The sequence below is a fragment of the Phoxinus phoxinus genome, assembly GCF_949152265.1.
Source record: "Phoxinus phoxinus genome assembly, chromosome: 16".
Taxonomy (NCBI): domain Eukaryota; kingdom Metazoa; phylum Chordata; class Actinopteri; order Cypriniformes; family Leuciscidae; genus Phoxinus; species Phoxinus phoxinus.
The window spans coordinates 28,673,675-28,695,497 of record NC_136891.1 but is presented as its reverse complement, the minus strand read 5'-3'; the positions used below and the strand labels follow the sequence as shown (position 1 = coordinate 28,695,497).

The 21,823-nt window shown below is 36.6% G+C and overlaps 1 protein-coding gene across 7 annotated transcripts; it reads left to right on the top strand.

Moving 5' to 3' along the window:
• Positions 1 to 1,991: 1,991 nt before the first annotated feature.
• On the top strand, positions 1,992 to 20,297 carry dcun1d4 (DCN1, defective in cullin neddylation 1, domain containing 4). 7 transcript variants are annotated; one of them, XM_079639720.1, is made up of 12 exons: positions 1,992 to 2,105; positions 5,617 to 5,687; positions 7,972 to 8,021; positions 8,191 to 8,230; positions 9,853 to 9,940; positions 11,152 to 11,240; positions 15,099 to 15,169; positions 15,258 to 15,349; positions 15,451 to 15,559; positions 16,419 to 16,523; positions 17,577 to 17,679; positions 17,818 to 20,075. In XM_079639720.1, exons 3-12 carry the CDS (start codon positions 7,986 to 7,988, stop codon positions 17,871 to 17,873), a joined length of 789 nt encoding a protein of 262 aa, XP_079495846.1. In that variant the 5' UTR covers positions 1,992 to 2,105; positions 5,617 to 5,687; positions 7,972 to 7,985; the 3' UTR covers positions 17,874 to 20,075. The 7 variants fall into 7 exon arrangements, with proteins under 7 accessions (XP_079495846.1, XP_079495850.1, XP_079495845.1 ...); XM_079639724.1 differs by lacking the exon at positions 7,972 to 8,021 and adding an exon at positions 14,351 to 14,396 and having other exon boundaries at positions 2,012 to 2,105; XM_079639719.1 differs by lacking the exon at positions 7,972 to 8,021 and having other exon boundaries at positions 2,012 to 2,105; positions 17,818 to 20,297.
• Positions 20,298 to 21,823: the final 1,526 nt, after the last annotated feature.

The window sequence follows — 21,823 nt, the reverse complement described above, 5'->3', positions numbered from 1 at the left end:
TGAATAACAAATAACACAACGGAACAAAAATGGACAACTAGCTAAATATGATAAAAATGCAAGATACAGTCGTCTTTTGCACAACATATGCAATGTCAATAAAATTAAAATAAAAACCCTGACCAACGCCAACAGACGACAGTAACACACTGATCCAATGCGGTTGTGAAAAAGGAATAGTTCACTTAAAAATGAAAATTCTGTCATAATTTACTCATCTTCATGTTGTTTCAGACTTTTATGAAATGCATTCTTCTTTTTATCATATAAGATAAGATATTTTGAATAATGTTGGTAACAGTTGACCTCATTGACTTCCATAGTAGGGAAAAATAGTCAATGGGGTCCATCAACTGTTGGGTTACTGGCATTCTTCAAAATAACTTATTTTGTGTTCAGCAGAAGAAAGAAACTCATAGGCCTACAAGTTTGATACTTGAGGGTGAATAAATAATGACTGGATTTAAATTTTTAAGTGAACTATTCCTTAAAGAATTGAGTAGTCAAAGTACTAAATTCCACCAAAGTAGTCAAAACAAAATTGAGAAGCTTAAAAGTTTTTTTCTTTACTTTTACTACTTGTACAGGGTTTTAAAACTTTCAGTAACCAGCGAATCAAGATAGTATCCACCTGCTTCAATAAACGCTGATCAACAGAAATAATTTTCCTGAAAAGAAAACCATAGCAATAGCAAAGGAACTTTGACAAAAATACTGACTACTAATCACTTTATTAAAGATTTAAATATTATAAATATATCAATACCTTAGTCTGTTGTTTAAAAAGTCTTCTTACAAATAAAGGTTCTTTATTGGCATAGACCTTAATCAAATACCATATTTAATTTCAACAGAATTGTTCAATGTTGTTTAACAACATACTGATTGTTCAGCTGATGAAATATCTTTCTAAAAGACTTTCATTAGACAAATGACTCCATAAAAAAAGTTATTAACTCCATTAATTTGCATGGGACCCATATTTGCTCAGAAGCATATTTGCCAGTAGGTATACAACTAACCCATATGAAGCTTGATATGCAGTCAGAGACTGTCAATACTGGAGCACAAAAGGCATCATTTAGTAAACTAAAAAAAAAAAAAATTATTATTGCAATTTATTAGAACAATTAATGATTTAGTAGTTTTTTTTGTGTGTGTCTGAAATCCCATTTAACATATTCAGTGCATTATAAACAGCATACAATATGCCTGTTGGATGCTTGTAAATGTAGGAGAATTAATGATAGGGAATGATTGCAGAACTGATAGCTGATCCCATGCATATTCATAACTCAGTGTAGTAGAATATGAAATATTATATCAGCAATATCAGTAGTGAGCTTAAAGACCATGTAAACACTGAGTATGTTTTACTTTGAGTAAAGCATACACAAATATGCTAAGCTATATTAGTCACTAGCTCAGTCACCATTTGCCAGTATCTTTTGTCTAGACATTAAAAGAAATGGTGACTGAAGCAGCAAGTTTGCACAACATATCATTTTACGCTCCACGGATAAAAGTCATAAAGGTTTTAAACAACATGAGGGTGAGGAAATTATGATGTGAGCTACCCACATAATTGTGCTTCCTGCTTCTTGTGATGTTTTCCATTTACTTTTGAAACTTTACAATGTTTTGGGTGACAATAGCGCTCAAACAAGCAAAAGTAGCTGCCTCGTTCAGTAATGTTTTTCTCTGTATTCTTCACCATTGTTTTGTTAACCCAAGTGTTGGTGCACAGCTGAGCCAATAGCGTGTCATCGTGGGCTGGCTTTCTTCGATGCACGAGGAAACTATCGTAACTGATGGGTGAAGACATACTTCTCAGCCAATAATATGATTTGAGGGGAGGGGCTATGAAAGCGCCTTAACCAATCACGCTGGTTTAGAGGCGGGATGTACACATTGCTTCTTGCGCAATGTTTTTGACACTCCTCTCGACCAATCAATAACACTAGTGGGCGTGGTACCTGGATATTTGGCCCATTCTAAATCATTTGTGGGCAGGAATAATATTGACGTGTCCCACCCACTGGCCGGTCTGCAGACTCACACAAATACAGTTGTGTGTTTCATAAAAATGCACTCAGATGCGTCAAGTAAGTACAATAGTACGTTTTCACTGCTGTATTCTGTCGACCTGTGATGGCAACTGCGAACTTGCTGAACCCTGACAAGTCGCCGTGACTTCTTTTAAGACGTATGATTCGCTGTATTGACGCATTTTGTGAGTAAAGTAGCCGTTACCCGAGCATACAAATCATCAGATTGACTCTGAGCTTGCTAGCGGCTCTCTTTGTGTTTTTACTCCGATGTCTTGGGCGCTTGCAAGCGACAACGACCTTGCAAGGAATATCGTTGTATTTTAGCCTTCTTTGCTTGAGTATATACAGCAATCCGAGCAAGGTATCTGATCCTATTTACACAATACACTAATTACCTTTAATACCCAAATAACCTTAAGGGATCCATCTCATCACAACTCGAACGAGTAATGCAAAGCCACCGAAGAGCAAGTTAAAGGTTGTTGTTTTAGAGCTAAACGGGTCAGATTTTTCCGAGAAAACTGCGGAAAAATGACAGGGGGTGAAAATTGTGACGCAGTTGTGTAAAAATTTAGTGCTTGCAAACACGTTAAATGTGATTGACGCATTACTGTACGGCCACCTGAAAGATCAACTACACATCGTTGTGAAAAAAATGTTTTTGATCAAAGATAGAACATATTTTTTGCAGCATTTGGGTCGCATTCATCAGTTGGGGAGAGTACCGATTGAAATTATGATTTGGGGAATTCTGGGAAATGTGGTTTATTCAGCCGAACCGTTTCATTGGCAAACGTAGGCGTTGTTTGTCGTTAGACTACATTCCCCAGAAGTCCACAGACTCTCCAGATACTTTGTAAAGTCGTTGCAAGTTATGTGTGTGTATACACTCTATATTCACTCTGTGTTAATAACTACGTGGCAGAAATTGTCAATATACTGTCAATATAGAGCGGTGAATGTTTGAAACATTTTGTTGCGAATTTGACTAATACTGTTTATTACATGTTTGGGGTGTTACATATCTACTGGTATTCCTGACAACTGCGTCAGAGGTTCATAAATAGGTCTAATTTTATGTCGAGTTTGCGTTAGTAATGCACTGGATTAGATACCGGGCATTGTTTAAATAACATATCTTTCATTATATCTGAATTGAATGTTGTTTCGCAGGCCTGCCTACTCGCACATCGCTCATATACAAGGCCTGCACGATACATATTTTTTTAAAATCAGAATAACGAGAACGTGGAAGTTTATAATATGTGCAAAATGAATCATATGCTTACGTAATTTTCTTGGTATTACGCCAGTCTTTTTACAAATGAATAATGCTAACTTTCGTTTTCATGCGCCCAAAACACGTAGGCTACGTTTTTAAATATTTATTTATTAAATATATATTTATTTAGGTATTCTCTTTGTAAGGTACATATTTTCAAGACTGTAAAAAAAATACATCAAAAACAGTATAATAAATGGCAAATAATAAAACCATAGAAAAGTTACATAAAATATAACAAGCATTTAACATTACTGTGTAAATATTGGTTTTGATACACTATGTAGTTATTTTCATTATGACAAATGATAATAAGAGATCCATAAACATTCAAATTAGGCTTCTTTATACTTAAGAATATATACATCTTTTCCAATGCACTGCATGAGGAGAATGATTTATTCTTAGTTACTGCGTTATAGTGGGCCTTTCAAAAGATGCCATTGACCTTTTAAAAGAGATATCTATTCATATCTTGTTTTGATATTTAGGCCATATTATATGGAAGAATAAAAATGAAAAAAAAAAAAAAAAAAAGACCAATATTGATATCACATTACTGACATTCATTATTGACTTTCTGAATTTCTCCACATTATCACATGCAGTGAATCAATGCACCTTGCAAGTGTTAGGTTACATTTAATACGTAAAAAAGTATAATTCTGGAATATCACTGTGGATTTTATTTAAATTAACTTGAGTTATGTTCATCTTTGTAAGCTTGTAAGTTTCAATTGACTATTAGCCTAACCATCTGTATTAGGGTCTGTGCATATTCATTCTTAATTATCTATATCTAATCCCAAGTCTTGCTTCCACAAATTTATTCTAGATATCTGATATACACTTGGACCTGATGTTAACATGCTAGAGAAATATGACCTCCACAGTATGTCCACACTGACATATCCTTTCCTAATGATGAAACCATACTATAATATAAAGCAGTGGTTCTTAGGGTGGCGTACCCCCTGAGGCATTTCACATCCTTCGCCATACCCCCTTCCACTTAGACTGCGGTCACACCTTTTCCATTAATGGACAACATTTGCTTCCTTTACCTTTATAAATAACTTTGTACAATAAATAACCTTTAATATAAATAAATAAAAACAACGTTGGAACAATTTTTTAATTGCAAAATAGAGCAAACAATACTGTTTTTAAAATGGAAATCACTTGAAGGTGCAATAGGTGATCTGGGAAATGCTAACTTTAGCCTGCTAGCATTGAAAGCATACAATCCCACCCTCACTGCTAATCGCCATCCAAAGCCACGCCTCCTCCAAAACACATGAACACGCGCAAACCAGAAGCGAGATGACTAGAGACAACATTACATCATGTATCATTCACCGGTGAGAAAACTTTACAGTACAGTGAGTAACAGTACTACAATAAAGAACGTAAACAACTGTTTGCCTGCTATTCTCGCTCTGTCTGCACAGCGTACGTGAACGCATCTGCGTGAACAGGCTGCGCAGTGGTATGCAAACACTCGTTGACTGACATGAAACGCATGCTATCATTTAATTCGGACCGAATGCAATAATTGAACGAACATTTTATGGTCCTAAGCCTTCCACAGTTGATATATATTTCTAAAAATACATTTAGACATCTTAACATAGTGATTGCAATCAGGATACGAGGAGACTTTCAACCAGCATAACAAAAAATGTTTCTGTAGAGAATCACCTATTGCACCTTTAATATTACCCTATTGTTTGTTGAATAAAATGAATGTCGAATTGCAATCTTGTGGATATTCGTATGCCCGTATAATATATATTATCAACATTAAAAACAAGAACTTTTTTTGTATCAAAGAGAGTTTTGAGTCTTAATATATTTGTTCTTCATGCTATAAGTGCTAAATCCCCACTTTTACGAAGGTAAAACATTTTGTTCACCTACCCCTTCTGTCGCCTTGCATACACCCAGGGGTACGTGTAACCCAGTTTGGGGACTACTATATAAAGATTATGGATGACAATGTTGATAGTTGACTATGCTTATAATGAAGGCACATAAAGCAGTTAAATGCATATTATATCCATTAGCTTATTAGAAACACTTAAGTATCTCACATGGCCTCTCATATTTATGTCACTGTACAGGCTAACTGAAGCAGATGCTTCTTTTGTCCATATTCTCAATAACTTCTACATCTAGACTGAAGACACTGTGTGAACAAACACATAGAAACCCATGTACAGCCCAGATGCTTGTACATAACTGCCAGGAATAACAGATGTTTATTTTATATCTCCCTCACAGATTTCCAGCTGAACTCTCATTTGTCCACACTGGCCAGTATCCACAAGATCTACCACACCCTGCACAGGCTGGTAAATATACCCTCCATTTGCCTGCACTTAAATACTCATCAGCTTTCTTTTGCCAGATTTAACATTCATGCCTTTAAATGATTTAAACCAAGAGCATTTATACGGATGGGATTTGTGCACTAGATGATTGATTCTTTACTATCAATATGATTCTGGCAGGTAAATCCACACAAAATCAACAAAATGTTCAGTTTTCAAGGTCAATACCGAAGTTTACCAATGTATCATTGATTTTTGTGTAGTTTAAGTCTAAGTTTATTTAGTGAAACTATTAGAAAAGACATAGATGAATCTCTCTGAAAAAACAGATATGTTCTCTGTATGCTATTGCTGAAGTTGAATCCAGCAAATAAAGGTTTGGGATTATGATTATGAAGTAAAAACTCTCGGTCAGATATTTGTTTGATTTGTCAGCCTACAAACTGGCTTCAAATATGATGTTTAAAAGATCAAGGGGAGCGTTCGCAAATTTTTGTGCATTTACTTTAATTTATTTTAACTTAAAGCTGCAGTCCGGCACTTTTTTGGGTTTAAAAATATCAAAAAAGACATTTTTGAAAAAAAACGTAACCAGCCAGTGTTCAAAACGATCTGCTCGCCTTACCTCGATTCAAAACGGTAAGCTTGTAATAATGATTTTAATTCCAGTAGTACTGGTGGATTTCCGCGGGAATTTCGAGCATGTCTTTGCGTCATTACGTCACTTCTGTACACATAGAGAAGGAGTCCCCGGCTAGCGTGTGTGGATGATGGAGGTGGAGATTTAGCTTAGCACTTGGTATGGCGGATCCCGAAAGTTTAAAGCGACAATCACCAGTGCAGGGCTCGCAAAATCGCCCGCCCGACGTCCCGGGGCTATTGTGTTTTCCAGTCGGGCTACCAAAATGCATAACCGGCCTGCCCGACGGGCTATCTGAAATAGCTCTCGCTTCAGTCTTGTTATAATCAGATTCAGCGCGTTCTTCGTCTTCAATCCGCAGTGGCGCCGAACAGAGCGCACGTCAGAAACAGAGGACAGGGTGTGTGTGTGTGTGTATGTATCTGAGCCTCATTGGTCTGTCACTGCTCGTCAATGTCAGAATATTAGAGATTACCAATCAAATCAAAGTAGGCGGGATTTATATTCACAGAAGCTAGTGACAACTGGAGATTCACCAGTTGTAAAACCCAAAGACTTCGGACTTCAGATTGGCTACAGAAAAAATATATTTTTCACGTTTTGACGTGATATAAGCAATCGTTAGAATGAATCAGCATGATATAGCCTACTGCAATGCTTCCCCCCACCCCCCGAATTTGGTCAGAACAAAAGTGAATGTTACTTACTTGTTCAGATGATATTTACCGATGAAAATTCTAATGTTGACACTTTCAAAAAGTATACTCTGAGATTGCTGATGACAGTAACGTTACAGTATCCACAGCGACGCGGCAGCCTCAATACATTGTGTTCATCCGCGCTGTTTCATGCCGATTTACTACCCACGCACAGTTAATAATTCCGCGAATAACTGCAATTGCAAATTTCTAACAGAGATGGCGACAAAGAGGAAAAACGACGGACTGCAGCTTTAAGCATTTAGTAATTTATTTGTAATAAACACTTTAAGTGGGATATTTAAAAAGTGTTATGACTTTTTATATGTTAAATTATGTGTTTTAAAACATACGCGCAGAGTGTGACGTCATTTTGCGTGTGCGCGTCTATGGTGCATGTAGAAAGAAGGGGGTTGAGAACCACTGCTTTAGATCATAGATAATCTATAACCAGGTCTAGATGAAATCTGCAGACTTTTTTCACACACATGCGCTATATTTGGTAAATGGTAAAATGCATTGAACAGAAATGGGGTAGTAAAGTCTTATTAAACAATCCGGCAATGGACAGCAGACGGGTAAAGAGTGAGATGATGGGCGCTTGAAATTTGACATTTTTCTTCACACAGATTTTGTGTAGGCTGTTTATATATACTGTATCACATGCAAATATGAGCTGATATTGTTATGTTAATATTATTTGATCAGGGCATAAATCCCCTATTCCCTGGTTAAAGGACAGATGTTCTTATATTGAGATTAATGCAAGAGCTGACAGTGCTGTACTGACCGGTGTACTGGTAGATTAGCATTGTGGGATAGCTGTGTTTAGCTATATGAGAGTTTAGGACTCTTAGCGTACTATTACGTACTACAAAATGAACCTTTGATCAAGCCATTTACTTAAATAACTACCCTCATAACCCTGATTGACACAGAATTGTGCTCTACATTATGTTATTTCCAGAACTCTCCTCCCCGATGTCTGAGAAAGCTGCACTGGCAGCATCTATAAAGGTTACAGGAAAAAAAGATGATCAGTCACCTACATCACACACTTGTTTACTGTCTTTTTTTGGTGCGGTGCTAATAGCTGCTTGTCTGCTGGAGAATGTTTGAGTAGAGATAGAGAGAGAAAGAGAAAGAGTGATGGTGGTTGTTAAATGTAGTTTCTTTCTCACCGTAGAACCTGACAGAAGACGTCGGCCCAGAGACTCACGGCACAGGTAGTGACCTGCCCAATCTCTCCAATGTGTGTGTGTGTGTGTGTGTGTGTGTGTGTGTGTGTGTGTGTGTGTGTGTGTGTGTGTGTGTGTGTGTGTGTGTGTGTGTGTGTGTGTGTGTGTGTGTGTGTGTGTGTGTGTGTGTGTGTGTGTGTGTGTGTGTGTGTGTGTGTGTGTGTGTGTGTGTGTGTGTTACTTCTACACTACTGTTAAAAAATGTGTCAAGTTTAAAAAAATAAAATGAAGTCAATACTTTTATTTAGAAAGGACACATTAAATTGATCAAAAGTGACAGTAAGGACATTGCAAAAAATGTCACTAGAGATTTCTATTTGAAATAAATGCTATTCTTTGAACTTTGTTTATTAGAACATTTTTAGTAGCACAACTGTTTTCAACATTGATAATAATGAGAAATGTTTCTTGAGCACCAAATCAGCATATTTAAATAATTTCTTAAGGATCACGTGACACTGAAGACTGGAGTAATGATGCTGAAAATACAGTTTTGTCATCACAGGAATAAATTACATTTAAACATGTATTAAAATAGAAAAGAGTTATTTTAAATTGTAATATTTCACAATATGACTATTTTACTGTTTTTTATTTTTTATTATCAAATAAATGTAGTCTTTGTGAGCATCTTACTGACACAAACCTTTAAAAGGTGGTGTATTTTTTTACTGTAATCCTCATGTTTGTCCCCTATAGAAGTCCCATTCCTCCAGGTCTTAATGTTCAAGCTTTACAAAGGCTCTATTGAGCTTACAGGACATCTCATCAGGCCCGGGGTGCTTGATGAAAACTTAATAATAATAGCATATTGGCGAAACAGATTTGGAAAACGCTCCAGTGTGTATTTATGTTTGTGCTCTGGAGAACCTCAAATGTTTCTATTAACAACGTGTTTTTCCAGAGGTGAAAAATGTAGCCTATCACAGAGATGTTTGCTAATCTCTTGAATGCAATGGCCAATCAGAGGTGTTTTAGTCCACTCACTGCTTAAAATGCTGTCGTTTTGGTTCAGTGTTGAGTTCTGTAAATTTGTTACAAAGCAAGTAAGAGATTCTTTGTGCAGTGTAGACAGCTTCATTGATTATAATGGAAGTTTGTGAGATCGTGATGAACTGAGATGAGTGGCAGCTTCTTTAGTCATTGCACGCTTTCAAGGATATATGTAAACAATTGAATAATTTTTTTTTTTCATGCTGCTGATGGCCAATTACACATGCTACAAAGTTTCGGAAGTGACATCTACATATAAATGTGGGATTCACTCTCGAAATTTCAACGAGCAATGTAAATGTAGACTAATTATTAGAAAAATATTAATATAATTTTTCTTTCAATTCTATTACAATTATTTATAAAATAAGGACTTGTAAATAATCTTAAATGTCTCTCTACATTGCTATTTTTGTCATGGTGGAGCCTTTGCTTACACTTACTTTACTAGAGCATCCTCACTATTTTCAGAAGCACCCTCAATTTTTTGATTCTGGAACCGGGACTGCGTCTGATCATGCAAGTGATATGAGGACGTATCTCTGGTTTGTGGGAGGGAATGGCTGAAAAAGAGAAACAAAATCAATCTTTGTGTTCTGTCTCTCTCTTTTTTCCAGCCTGCTGCTCCAGAGCCATGCCCCCCAGGAAAAAGAGGAGACCCACTGCTGGAGATGACCTGTCTGCTAAGAAGAGCCGGCAGGATAAGTATGCTCAAAACATCACCTTTCCATTCATCCATCTCTCCAGCCTCTCCATCTCTGTCCACTTCATCTGTCTGTTGACCTTCCTCTAATTCACTCATACATGCATACATACACACTCATCTACCCAACGTTTTGATTAACAACTAAACTTGGTACCTATCAAATCATATCAGTTAAAGGCCCCCTGTGGTGAACATCAAGTTTTTAATGAACACTTAATGTCTATGTGGTGTTTTTAATATGCTTTAAGACATACCAACACCATTGCCGAGTATTTTCTCTTTAAAACTCCAGTGAAACAAAGACCGTCTTAAAAACATGGTTTGAAATCACCTGCGTTTCTTACATCACAAACTACCTTGTAATCAATCACGTCAACGTGTGGGCGGGCTTTAGCATATCACTACTATGCTCTTAAGAAGGGGAGTCTCAAGAGAAGCCAGCAGGTTATCCCGATATATTTTTTCTATTGATATGAAAAATCGGTACATTTAGCAATATAGCGGGTGAATTATGCATGTGATGTATGTTATGATGAACTACGGTATATGCCTTTCTCCACTGACGTTCTATGATGTTCAAAGCATTTCAATTAACATTTCAAGTAACATTAGAAATACATTATTAGCTGTTTGATAACATAGTCAAGCAAAAGTTTAATCATATTTGATTTGATTTGATTTGATTTATTAGACAGTAGCAAAACTAAATGCATAACAAGTTGCCATCACAGTGACATTATACATTTATCAGAACTGTCGAGGATAACACAAGAAAGTTACAAACTTATTTCCATTGTGGTCCTCGTATATTAATATTAATATTAATTACTGTTATGTGTCCGACGTTGTAAAAAAGTGATACCATCGTGCAGCGTTTACTTCAGTAAATTGACAGAGTGGAAGCTATTTTAAGGCATGAATAAAACAAATTTCACAGGAAAAAACATTTAAATATTTCTGATCAAAGATGAGAATTCTGTATTCATTCACAGAAGGAACTGAATGTGACAATAATGTAAAAAGTAAATTGCTCAACTGTCATAACTGTTAATTGCACCATCAAATCTGTGTTTGTGGGTGGATTTTTGCCCTCAGAGCATGAGTCTCTTCTTGTTTGTATCAGATGCAGAACGTTTGCGCTAATGTTCATACAAGTGTGTGTTAATGTATATTTAAATAGCATCTGCTCAGTCCTGTCTATTCATTTCAGTGTTTACAGAAAACAAGAGACATTGCAAATCCAGGAGGCTGAAGCTTTTTCTAGCAAGAGATGTCTAGAGTGGTTTTATGAATATGCAGGTATGTACGCAAAGTCAAGTTGAGTTTATGTTATGAACTATCATGAACTGACTTTTTTATGTAATTCGGTACGTTTACATGGACAACAATATTCCGATATTAAGCAGATTAAGACAATACTCCTATTAAGAAACTACCATATAAATAGGGATTTCTGAATACCTTAATCCGGCTAAAGTCATACTCAAAGTAAATTAGGGGTTAATGAGTGGTGGTTGGTGGTGTTGGTTATAAAAGTAACATTTATCTCACCTAAATGTTTGCTCACTCACTGTATTTGTGTTTTTTACAACTTGGTAATTTTGTTGCTCAAGAGTTTACACAACACGAGGAAGCTTGATTTCAATCTTTGAATTAAACTGAAAAAAGTAGCACAAATAAATACAACTGAATAAAGATACAAAGGAAATAAAGAGAAAAGACTATCCAGTGTTATTTTACATTTGATTACTTTATTCAGCTTTTGTAGTATTTTTGTACCTGAATGTTAGTGTTAGATCTATCGGAAAGGTCTAGCATTCAGGTACAGGAATACTACAGAAACTGAATAAAGTAATCAAATGTAAAATAACACTGGATAGGCTTTTAGTCCTGTATTAATTAAATACATAGGATATTAATCCTAATTCTTTACAATTAAAGCTATCTTTTGTTGTTTTATGAACATTAATGACAGCCACTGCTGCTGTCACTTTAAGAGCTGGTGCACGGATTCATTATGCATGCCTTTATTTAAAGGTGCTATAAGCGATGTCACGCGTTTTTTAGGCCAAAACAGTTTTTGACACATACAGCAAACATCTCCTCACTATCCGCTAGCTGCCTGTCCCCTGAACACACTGTAAAAAAATGCGGCCTCTGTAGACAGCCCATGTCCACAAACGGCAACCAAAACAAACTGGGGCAACCCGCACCACGAAACATAACAAACAGTGTTCCAGCCAATCACCGACAAGCAAGATTAGGGGGTGGGGTTTGGAGGGTTAGTGTGCGTACACATGAAGGGGTGTGTGGTGGAGGAGAGCAAACTTTAGTGAATACAACATATAGGTTTATAGCAGCTAGCGATCGATCTCTATTGTAAATGATCAAGCAAACTCACAGTAGGGCGACAGCTTGTGTGAATGATTGTATTCACCCACAGTTTGTTATGAATTTGAATGTTCATTTATAGGCTATTGACAACTTTGACTAAATTTGTTTATGACGGAGCTGTTGTTTATGCTCACTGGGAACCGAAGGGGAGGAGACGGGATGAGGAGGAGGGAGGGTCTAGCTAGCCTCCGTTTTGTTTGACAATACTTTGAATGTCAACAAGAAGTGACGTCACCCAGCATCGCTTAGAGCACCTTTAAGACATAACCAACTGTGTTTATGAGGATACTCGCCAAGACCGGAATTTTGACATCATTTTGTGTGTTTTTGACCGTTACAGCCCCTATAATCTGTGAAAATGTAGTCAGTTTTGTTACTTGCGAGCTGTTTGTGAGACTGCTTTACTGTATGTATGTGCGCAGAGAAAGACTCTCGGAGAGCGTGCAAATACTGAATAGTTTAAAATCGTTTGACTGTTTAAATTGGTAAGACTTTTATAGAATTAAAATAATGCCAAATGTAACAAAAAAGCTTGTTGAATTGCACTACTTGAAAAAATATGAATTGCATTGACCATGCTTGCATTTTAATGCATTGTATTTTTAGGGCTTGTATTTTTTATGTGCTGAAATTCAACATGGTTGTATATTTAAGCTGTGAATATTTCAATAATCCATATTCACCTTTCAGATTTCACTTCCAAAATATTCATTCTGTTTGCAAATGCAACCCATAATATTTGACAGGCAATTTTAGGTCCATTTTATTTTGCTTTACGAATTCGCTTCCACAAATGAAGTGGTTCAAATTCGACAGTGAAAAAATAGCAATATTTACACACGATTGGACAGTTTATTTTATTAAATCTAAAAAATCTTAATGGTGTGCATTATGCCTGACACCTACATGAAACCTTTACAGTTGGTTTTATGTCATGTCAAGTCACCTTTATTTATATAGCGCTTTTAACCATATAGATTCAAAGCAGCTTTACAGTAACAGAGATTGGTTTGCTATCAAAATGGTCAAATGCTATTGAAGTTCGAAACGTGTATATGGAACATCCAATGTAATTGTCAAGCCAACTTTATGCCAGTATTTCACTGGTAAACACTTTGCGTGAAACTTTGGGCGTTACGTTCATATTCTGATTCTGTTTTCCTGTATACCATACATTCCCAATAAGGTGGGACTTTGGTCTTTTGTATCACTGTATTTAGTCCATTAAGCTACGTTAAGCATCCCGACGGCAGGGGAATCCAGGAGTATGACGTATTGAGGGAAACCCTAGTACTGCAGCACGGCGCTGCAATATAAAGTTAAGCAAACTACACAACCGAGAGAAATGTATGTCTACCTCAGATGTAAAGTTTGATCTGTACGTCAGCATCGGGGAATAACTTTATAATCTCGTTCACGGTAGAGAAAGCTGCTTACATGTACAAAAGTAACAGGGAAGACCTAAATGTAAAGACAGCTTTTGTGTCTTTATCAGCTTTTCCATGAATGAATGACTCTCTACCTGTTGGTCTGGTCTTTAATTTTAATTTACTCATACAACCTACATGCTGGAGTGAATAAATGTTTGCAGGAATTTTCCGCATTATAAGCGTGAGACTTGCAGGAATGATTAAAATTATGCGCAATACTCGCGCTGAAATTCGAGCCCTGCGAACTTCGTATGTTGCGAACGTTGGACGGTGTGGCATGGTGACATAATGACGTGTGCCATTAATCGATCTATGTTCTATAACATGTAAAACGGGAACATGAAAGGAATATTTTAAAAGCAACTCATGTAAACACCTTAATCAGAATATTGTCTTATTCAGAATAAGGTCAATAATTAAAATACTGCTGTCCATGTAAACTAAGTCATTGGTAAGGTCTTGAAAAGGTATAATCACATCAAGAGCTGATAAGCTCATATAATTTGACTTGAAATGTCTAGAAGGCAGTGAATAATGTCAGCTAAATTTACGCTAGTTTTTTTTCCTTTTCTTTTTTTTATTCAGAATTCCACCCTTGTGACTTCAGAGACTTTCCAAATGAAGTTAAGATGTAAATAGAGTGACTAAGTTTATACTAAAATGTATTTGGGCACTTAAGTCACACTTTATGAATTTAAATGCATACAAAATATCAAATAACAAGATAGAAAATATCAAACCAAGCGGCATCTGCGCAAATTATGCTTTTCTCAGAACTTTTTTAGTTTACACAAGTGTCCTAGCAGAATAGAGTTTGACAACCAAAAATGTCTAAGACTTTTTGTCTTCATTTTGCACAATATATTTGTTGCTTCATATTTTGAATCCTAAGATTAGATTTCAAACAAACCTTTTTTTAAATGTTTTGATTGAAGTGTCCTTAACCCTTAAATGCATGAATGTTTATCATTATTACATATTCAGGTGTTTGGCGACCCATGATCTATCTCTAACACCGATGCATCTCTACGTGTCACAATAATATAAAACCCTCTTGATATTAGAGTAACAATTACAGAAGAATAAAAATGAAGCATATTTTGTTAAAGTTTTGTCTAACTTTAAAAACTGAATGAGGAAGAGGGTAGTGAATGAAGTCCCGGGTCTTTAAAGACCCACGGTATGCGTTTAAGGGTTAAAGGCCACTATTTTTAAAATGTTATTCAATTCAAATACTCTTTTTCTTTTTTTTTATTGTGGCTTAAGTGTCCAAATACTTTTTGGGGCCAATGTATGTAAAAGTAAATTGTGTCTGCATGTGTTGTGTTAATAGGGTGTGATGATGTGGTTGGACCAGAAGGTATGGAGAAATTCTGTGAAGACATTGGAGTGGAGCCAGAGAATGTAAGAAACTAAATTAATCTGATATGGTTTTACATTTTCCTCTTAAAACATCTCATCAGTGGTCATTTTAATGTATATTTGTACGTAGGTGGTGATGCTGGTATTGGCCTGGAAGCTTGATGCCCAGAGTATGGGTTACTTCACTTTACAGGAGTGGCTCAAGGGAATGGGCTCTTTGCAGTATGTCTGGCTAAACATGGACCTTGTATACATCTACTACCATGCTACTACACTTCTTCATGTCCCAAACTTTACTTTTCCTCTTTTTCTGTCATATGCAGATGTGACTCTACTGAAAAACTCAGGAACTCTCTAGACTACCTGAGGTCCGTCCTCAACGATGCCACCAGTTTCAAGCTCATTTACCGATATGCCTTTGACTTTGCCAGGGTGAGTATGTGTAGGACTGATTGATGAACACTAATCACTAATCGACTTAAAAAGCTCTTGTATTCTTTTAATACTTCAACACTATATTTGGTTTAATGATTGCCTGTGACTGTGCATCTGGATCCTTTCTGAATAAATTTTTTTTTGCTCATCACAGTTCTTCAGTTACAACAGACAAGGGCTTGAGACTGCTGAGAGATGGTGCTATTTTAGGTTGTTTTACATCTTTGTCTGCTCAGCAGAAGTATCTCTTGTCCCAATGATTCTTTTTTCCCACTCCCTTGGTATGAATTGTAAAGCCAATGCAATGGAGATTTGCTGAGTGAAGCTCTTACAGGAGCCATTCGATAAGGCCAATGAAGTGGATGAGTACAAATAAATAGCTTGTGGATAACCTTTAATGGATAACATGACATCCATCCTGTCTAGATAAAACAGAAATGTTCACGTCTGGGCTCATCTTGTATAGAGCACTTAGTCCATTCGCCAGCAGTGAAACCATATTTCATGGCTGTTAGAGAAGTGATTTATCTAGAATATTTTTGCTTTTAAATATTGGGCACAGAGAACCTGAAGCATTGTTATGGTATCAAGGTGTAGGGACAATAATCATGTCTGCCCTCAGGCACTTGTATTATCATATGTTCAAGCTCAGACTGCTTAGAGTATAGAGTACACACAGTACAGTAATTTCTGAAACAGTTCTCCAGGAGCAACTTGGATTTAAGTACTTTGGCAATAATGGGTCATTTATAGATTATTACCTCACTACCATAATTACCAACTCAGTATTTTTATTGTGATGTGTGAACTTGTTTTCAAAATGTTTCAAATGAAATATGGTTCCACCCCTTTGCAGGAGAAGGATCAGAGGAGTTTAGACTTGAATACTGCCAAGTGTATGCTGGGACTTCTGCTTGGGAAGACCTGGCCATTGTTTCCAGTGTTTAACCAGTTTCTAGAAGTAAATATTTTAATCTTTACAGTTTATTATATTTTTACAAGACCAGTCAAATGTTTTGACACACTTGCAGATTCATTATTACTGCTTTCCACGTTTTAGAATAATATAAATGTCATAATGATATACATACAACATAAACCTTAAACGGCTTATATTTGACATTCTCTCAGCCAGAATACTTTTTAAACCGCATTGAAGGTGTTCACAAACTGGCCATTTTGTTGGCTGCTTTTATGTTCCAATTCATCTATGTTCCAAAACAATTAATTAAATTAAATTTATATTGCTCCATGTAGACATTCATATGTAACCACAATTTAGTTCTAGAATAAAGCTTTAACAGTATGTAATATTGACAGCTAGCGGTTAAAATGGGTACTGCAGTCCAAATTCGAAATATTGGAGTAGAGTTGTTCACCCGCCCCCTCCTCCAAAGACTCAATGCTCACGTGGGTTGCTAGATTGAGGACACGCAATAGGAGCGAGCGCAATTGACAATGAAAGCCGAGGAAACTTGACTAGTTGATTTATCCGTTTTTTTAATATGCTTCCGTTCATAGAGATTTTTAGATCAATGCTTTTTAGGTCGGATAGAATCTTCTGCCATCTCTGACCCCATTTGTTTATTTACTTGCATGGCTGCAATATGCTGTGTTTTCCACCAACTGGCAACCTGGGGTGTCGAAATACTATTGGGTAAATTGGCAGTGGGCGGAATCACACAGACCAAAACAAAAACAGATATTCTGACACAGAACGCACATTTCAGTAGACTAAGTAGAATAACTGGCTGTAGCATTGTTTTTTTATTTATGTATGCGAGTATGTGAACTTAGAATATTTCCTAAATATCTGCAAACATATTATGCTATTTTTATGCTTTAGTACAGTCAAAAATATATATATATACAGCACCTTTAATATAAGGGAAACAAAATCAGTACAAACTTTTGACTGGTATTTAATATATTTTCACATCAGGACATATTCTATGTCAATTACATTTTTGACAGTGACATATCCCCCCCTCCCCCCTTTTTTATCTCCCCACAGCAATCTAAGTATAAGGTTATAAATAAAGATCAATGGTGCAATGTTCTAGAATTCAGTAGGACTATCAACCTAGATCTCAGTAACTATGATGAGGACGGGGCCTGTGAGTACAAGCACCCACACTTTAACACGTCTGTATACTTCTAATTATACCCCAATTAAGACATCCATCATTATTTTGTAAAATGCAGCTGGAAGTACATCAGATTTGCCTTTTTACTATTTTTTTCTCTTTGCTTAGGGCCAGTGCTGTTGGATGAGTTTGTGGAATGGTATAAAGATCGAGAGATGTCGTAGCGACAGCTTCCCCATGCCTACCACCATCACCAACTAGAAACTAATCGCCAACAATCACCATGACAATGACGACAGAAACGGCTTTGAAACAAACATCTAGAAAACAAAGTACAAATCAAAACTGAAGAGTTTGGGACAGACTGATGGTGGCCTCCGGCTGTGAGGGCTTGAGTGTGTGAGTGTTTGCATAGAATGTAATATCAATGCACATGTTTGTATGTCGCCCTTTTAGTCGGGGCCATAGGAGGGTCACTGGTGGTTGTGTGTTGCAGAAACAGCACCTCACCGACTCCACCTAATACCCCCCATAGCCCACAATGCATTGTGGGTAAGCACACGGCCAGCCTTGGAGCCGCCTTCCCACCCCACTGTGATGTTTCATATTGCTGTGAATGTGAATGAATAGGCTCTTAAAAGGAGGATGAATTTCTCCACAAGGCAGGGTTGGTAAAAACTCCCATAATGTCTGAAGATTTAAGACATTTAGGTAATTTAGGCCTGGAAGGGCAGAGAAAAGAAGGAACAAGCACCTGCTTGGCTTTTTACTGAAGGTCGGTGACTAAATACTAAGACTTTTTGGTTCAAAATGGAAATAGCTTACAGTATCTCTGCTGATGTGGTTCAAACACTGTTTACTACGGTTTTTATGTTGGAGGAGGATGACATTCAGAGCATGTTACCATAGTTACATAGCGACCTATGCCGTAAGTTTTATTTTTTACCAGTCTTACTGCACTTGGTTGCCATTTAATAAAGCACACCACAAGCAAGAGTGTCAATGACATTCTGCTGTAAGTACTTCCTGTGGTATCAGTATACCTTTCACCACTTCATTTTTGATATTGATCATGAGATCAACTTGAATAGCTTTACTGCAAAAATGAAGAACAGAGGCTATACTTATCATGAACATAGAGCCCAGTATCTTTTTCCTGACTCACATGTCCATTGTGCATACACACTGGCAATGGCAGATATGGCCATCTTGTAGAAGAGTGTGAGCAGGTTAAATTGACTGCAGAATGCATTAATTATATAATTTGATTCCTTAGCAATGTAACTAAACTGTGCATGTCATTAAAATGACAAGACTTGGATCTAAGTGATGGAAAAGAGACAGGACGGAAGAAAGCTGTTAAAGTGCACTTTAGTGATGAATTGCCACAAAAATATAAAAACAGGTATTCTGCCCTAAACACTGACTCTCATTTGGCCACATCCTCGTCCACAGATCTTGTGGTCAAATATGATCAATTTAACACATAGTGACCAATGCCTAGCAACTATTTAACGTTCTAGTTATGTTTGTAAAACTGTTGAGTTTTGTCTATGGCCGTGGCGTGAAGCTAACTTGTCATTTGAACAAGAACAAAAGCATGCATGCATTCTGCAGTTAGAGCTGTCTTTGTGAATGAATGAGGTTTTTCCTTTTTCTGAATTTTTTTTTTTTGCTTTTTTTTTTTTTTTGTACAGGTTTTTGTAGAAGTGGACTTTTTGTGCTTAATTTGGGTATCCGCGGTCATGCAGTCTTAACGCTTTATGAAAAACATGATTGTGTGATGTATTTAGAGCTTAAACACACTTGTAACCTCATCTGTTGAGATGTTCTTCTCTGCATTGCCTCCTCCACCATCTCCACCAAGTGCGAAACTACCAAGTTCATGAGTGACTGCAGTATTTCAGTATATCTGCAGCGTCATGAAAATGTACTAATTTTATTATATGTTATAAGGAAGGAGTACAGAGACAAAATCATTATTAACTTTATCAAAGCATATTCAAGTGTTTTTTTCTTTTTTTTCTTTTACAAGACATTTTTGTTCTGTTCAGATTTTTTTTCTTTCTGAAAGATGGAGGTTACTAACCATAAATTATTTATCAAGTATTCACTCCGCATCTAAAAAGCCAACAGTCTATGTATGCTGTGCATGCTGGCTAGAATCCATTTGGAAAATGTCTACAGACACTTGTCATAATCCCATTCATCTGCACCTGTTTGTGCCTGAGGGAAATGGTAGTTTAAAATTACTTTTGAACAGATAGACAAGCTCCCCTGTGTCATTATGACTTTTTTGGGGGGAGTATGTAATGCAGAGGGTTGAGCATTCTCATCGGACTGTATATATGTATGGATGTGTGTATAAGTGTTTGTTTTCACTGTAACCTCTCTACATTCAATATATATAAAGGGGTTTATTAACTAAATGTGTTATTTTAATCTGTTCTAAACTGTTCTAAAAAATGTTTTGAAAGAGAAATTACTTAGACTAACTATTCTGGGTTCATCCTGGGGGTCTCCTGCTGTCATTGTGTGCAATTAATACCCTCTGGATTTTTTTTTTACTATTGCATATCATGACTCAACACAGTGTTTATGATCTTATACAATACACATTCTTATTTACATTCATACATTTTCAATTCAAAAAAACTTTTATGACATACTGAAAGAAGTTTTGGTGATGCTCATAATTATATTCCAGCATTTACAATACTTACTAAAAACCAATTCCCCATCCTCAAAGCTGAGATTTTAAAAGCATCAGCTCAGATTTGTGCAACATTGTTTGTTTGACAAGTCAAAATTAACTCTTTATCTAAATTAAAAATTTCTTATTCTTTGGAGTTGAGATAGTCTTAGTTTTAAGGCCCCGTAAAACTGGGGCTTCAGCTCCTTCTGTCTGGCTGGAAGTGGCTGTTTCTCTTGTAGAGATACTGCTGGAAGTTTGTTCTGGTTGTAACTGTGTCGCTCCTCCATAATCTTTAGGGGATTCGTCCTGTTGGTTGCCCTCTTGTTGCATGGAGGAAAGGGATGCAATGTTGAACTTGTCCATTTCCATTATTCTTTGCTGCAGTAATCGTCTGCGTTCTTGCCTTTGAAGGACTTCGGAATTTTCTCTGAGATATTCTCTTGCATCCTCCTGTTCCAATGAAGGTGGGGATGTCTGTGGAACTGCTGGTAATTCATATTGTGGTGGTTGTACATCCATAACCTGATGTCCTACATATTGTCTGTCTCTGGACAAGGAGCTTAAACTTGACTTCCTAAATACTGACTTTAGGCCAGTCTGTTCCACTGAACTGTCCATAGACTCTCTTTTCATAATGTTGTCCTTTAAACTAAAGCCAGACATTCGTGATTCAGATGCAGTCTTTATTATCAATGCAGACCCTTTTTTCATAGAGACAGGAGGTGACCCCTCAGATGATAAACCGGGCCATGTGATTTCTGGGTCTGCATTCATTGTAGGTGTTAAATCTTTTTTCATTAATTTGGTTGAAGAAGTAGGTTCACTCTTTGTGAATGCAACGTACCTCTTTAACTTTGGGATTTTGTCAAGGGATATACCAATTTCTTGAAAGAAATTATCATGATTTCTTTGTTGTTTAACATCATCATATGAAGTTCTGTATTTCTTTCTTTCTTGTACTTCCCCTATATTTATGGGTTTTAGAGTGTTTGAACTAAGAAATGGTGACACAGCCGAGGAAGGAGGTTCTGATTGTGTGAACTGAACGTACTTCTTTACTTTTGGGATAGTGGCAAAGGATTTGTCTGTTTCTGCAATGATATTATAATCAGTTGAAGATGGTTTAACGTATTTAGATGAAGTGCTTGATATCCTTGTTTCTTGAGTTACCCCAGATATTCCAACTCTTTCAGTTAAGACAGCAGTTGATGACCGAGCAGGATATTGACTTTCAGCAGGTATGAATTGAATGTATCTCTTAACTCTTGGTATTCTGTCAAGATTATCAGACGAAGTGCTATGTGTCATTGATTCTGCTTTGTTTCCATTAGTAGCTGGATGTGCATCATCTTCAGCTGATGTGCTGGATCCCTTTAATTCTGTTGCTGTCACCTTTATGGATTTAACAACATTTGAAGAAGGAAGTTGTGACTGGACTGAGGAATAAGGTTCATATTGTGTGAACTCAATGTACCTATT

Coding starts and splice junctions, on each gene's coding strand:
- dcun1d4 (XM_079639718.1), top strand. CDS start 2,209: ATGATTCGCTGTATTGACGCATTTT. Junction 15,350..15,450: donor AAGGGAATGGGCTCTTTGCA/GTATGTCTGGCT, acceptor TGTCATATGCAG/ATGTGACTCTACTGAAAAAC. Junction 15,560..16,418: donor ATGCCTTTGACTTTGCCAGG/GTGAGTATGTGT, acceptor ACCCCTTTGCAG/GAGAAGGATCAGAGGAGTTT.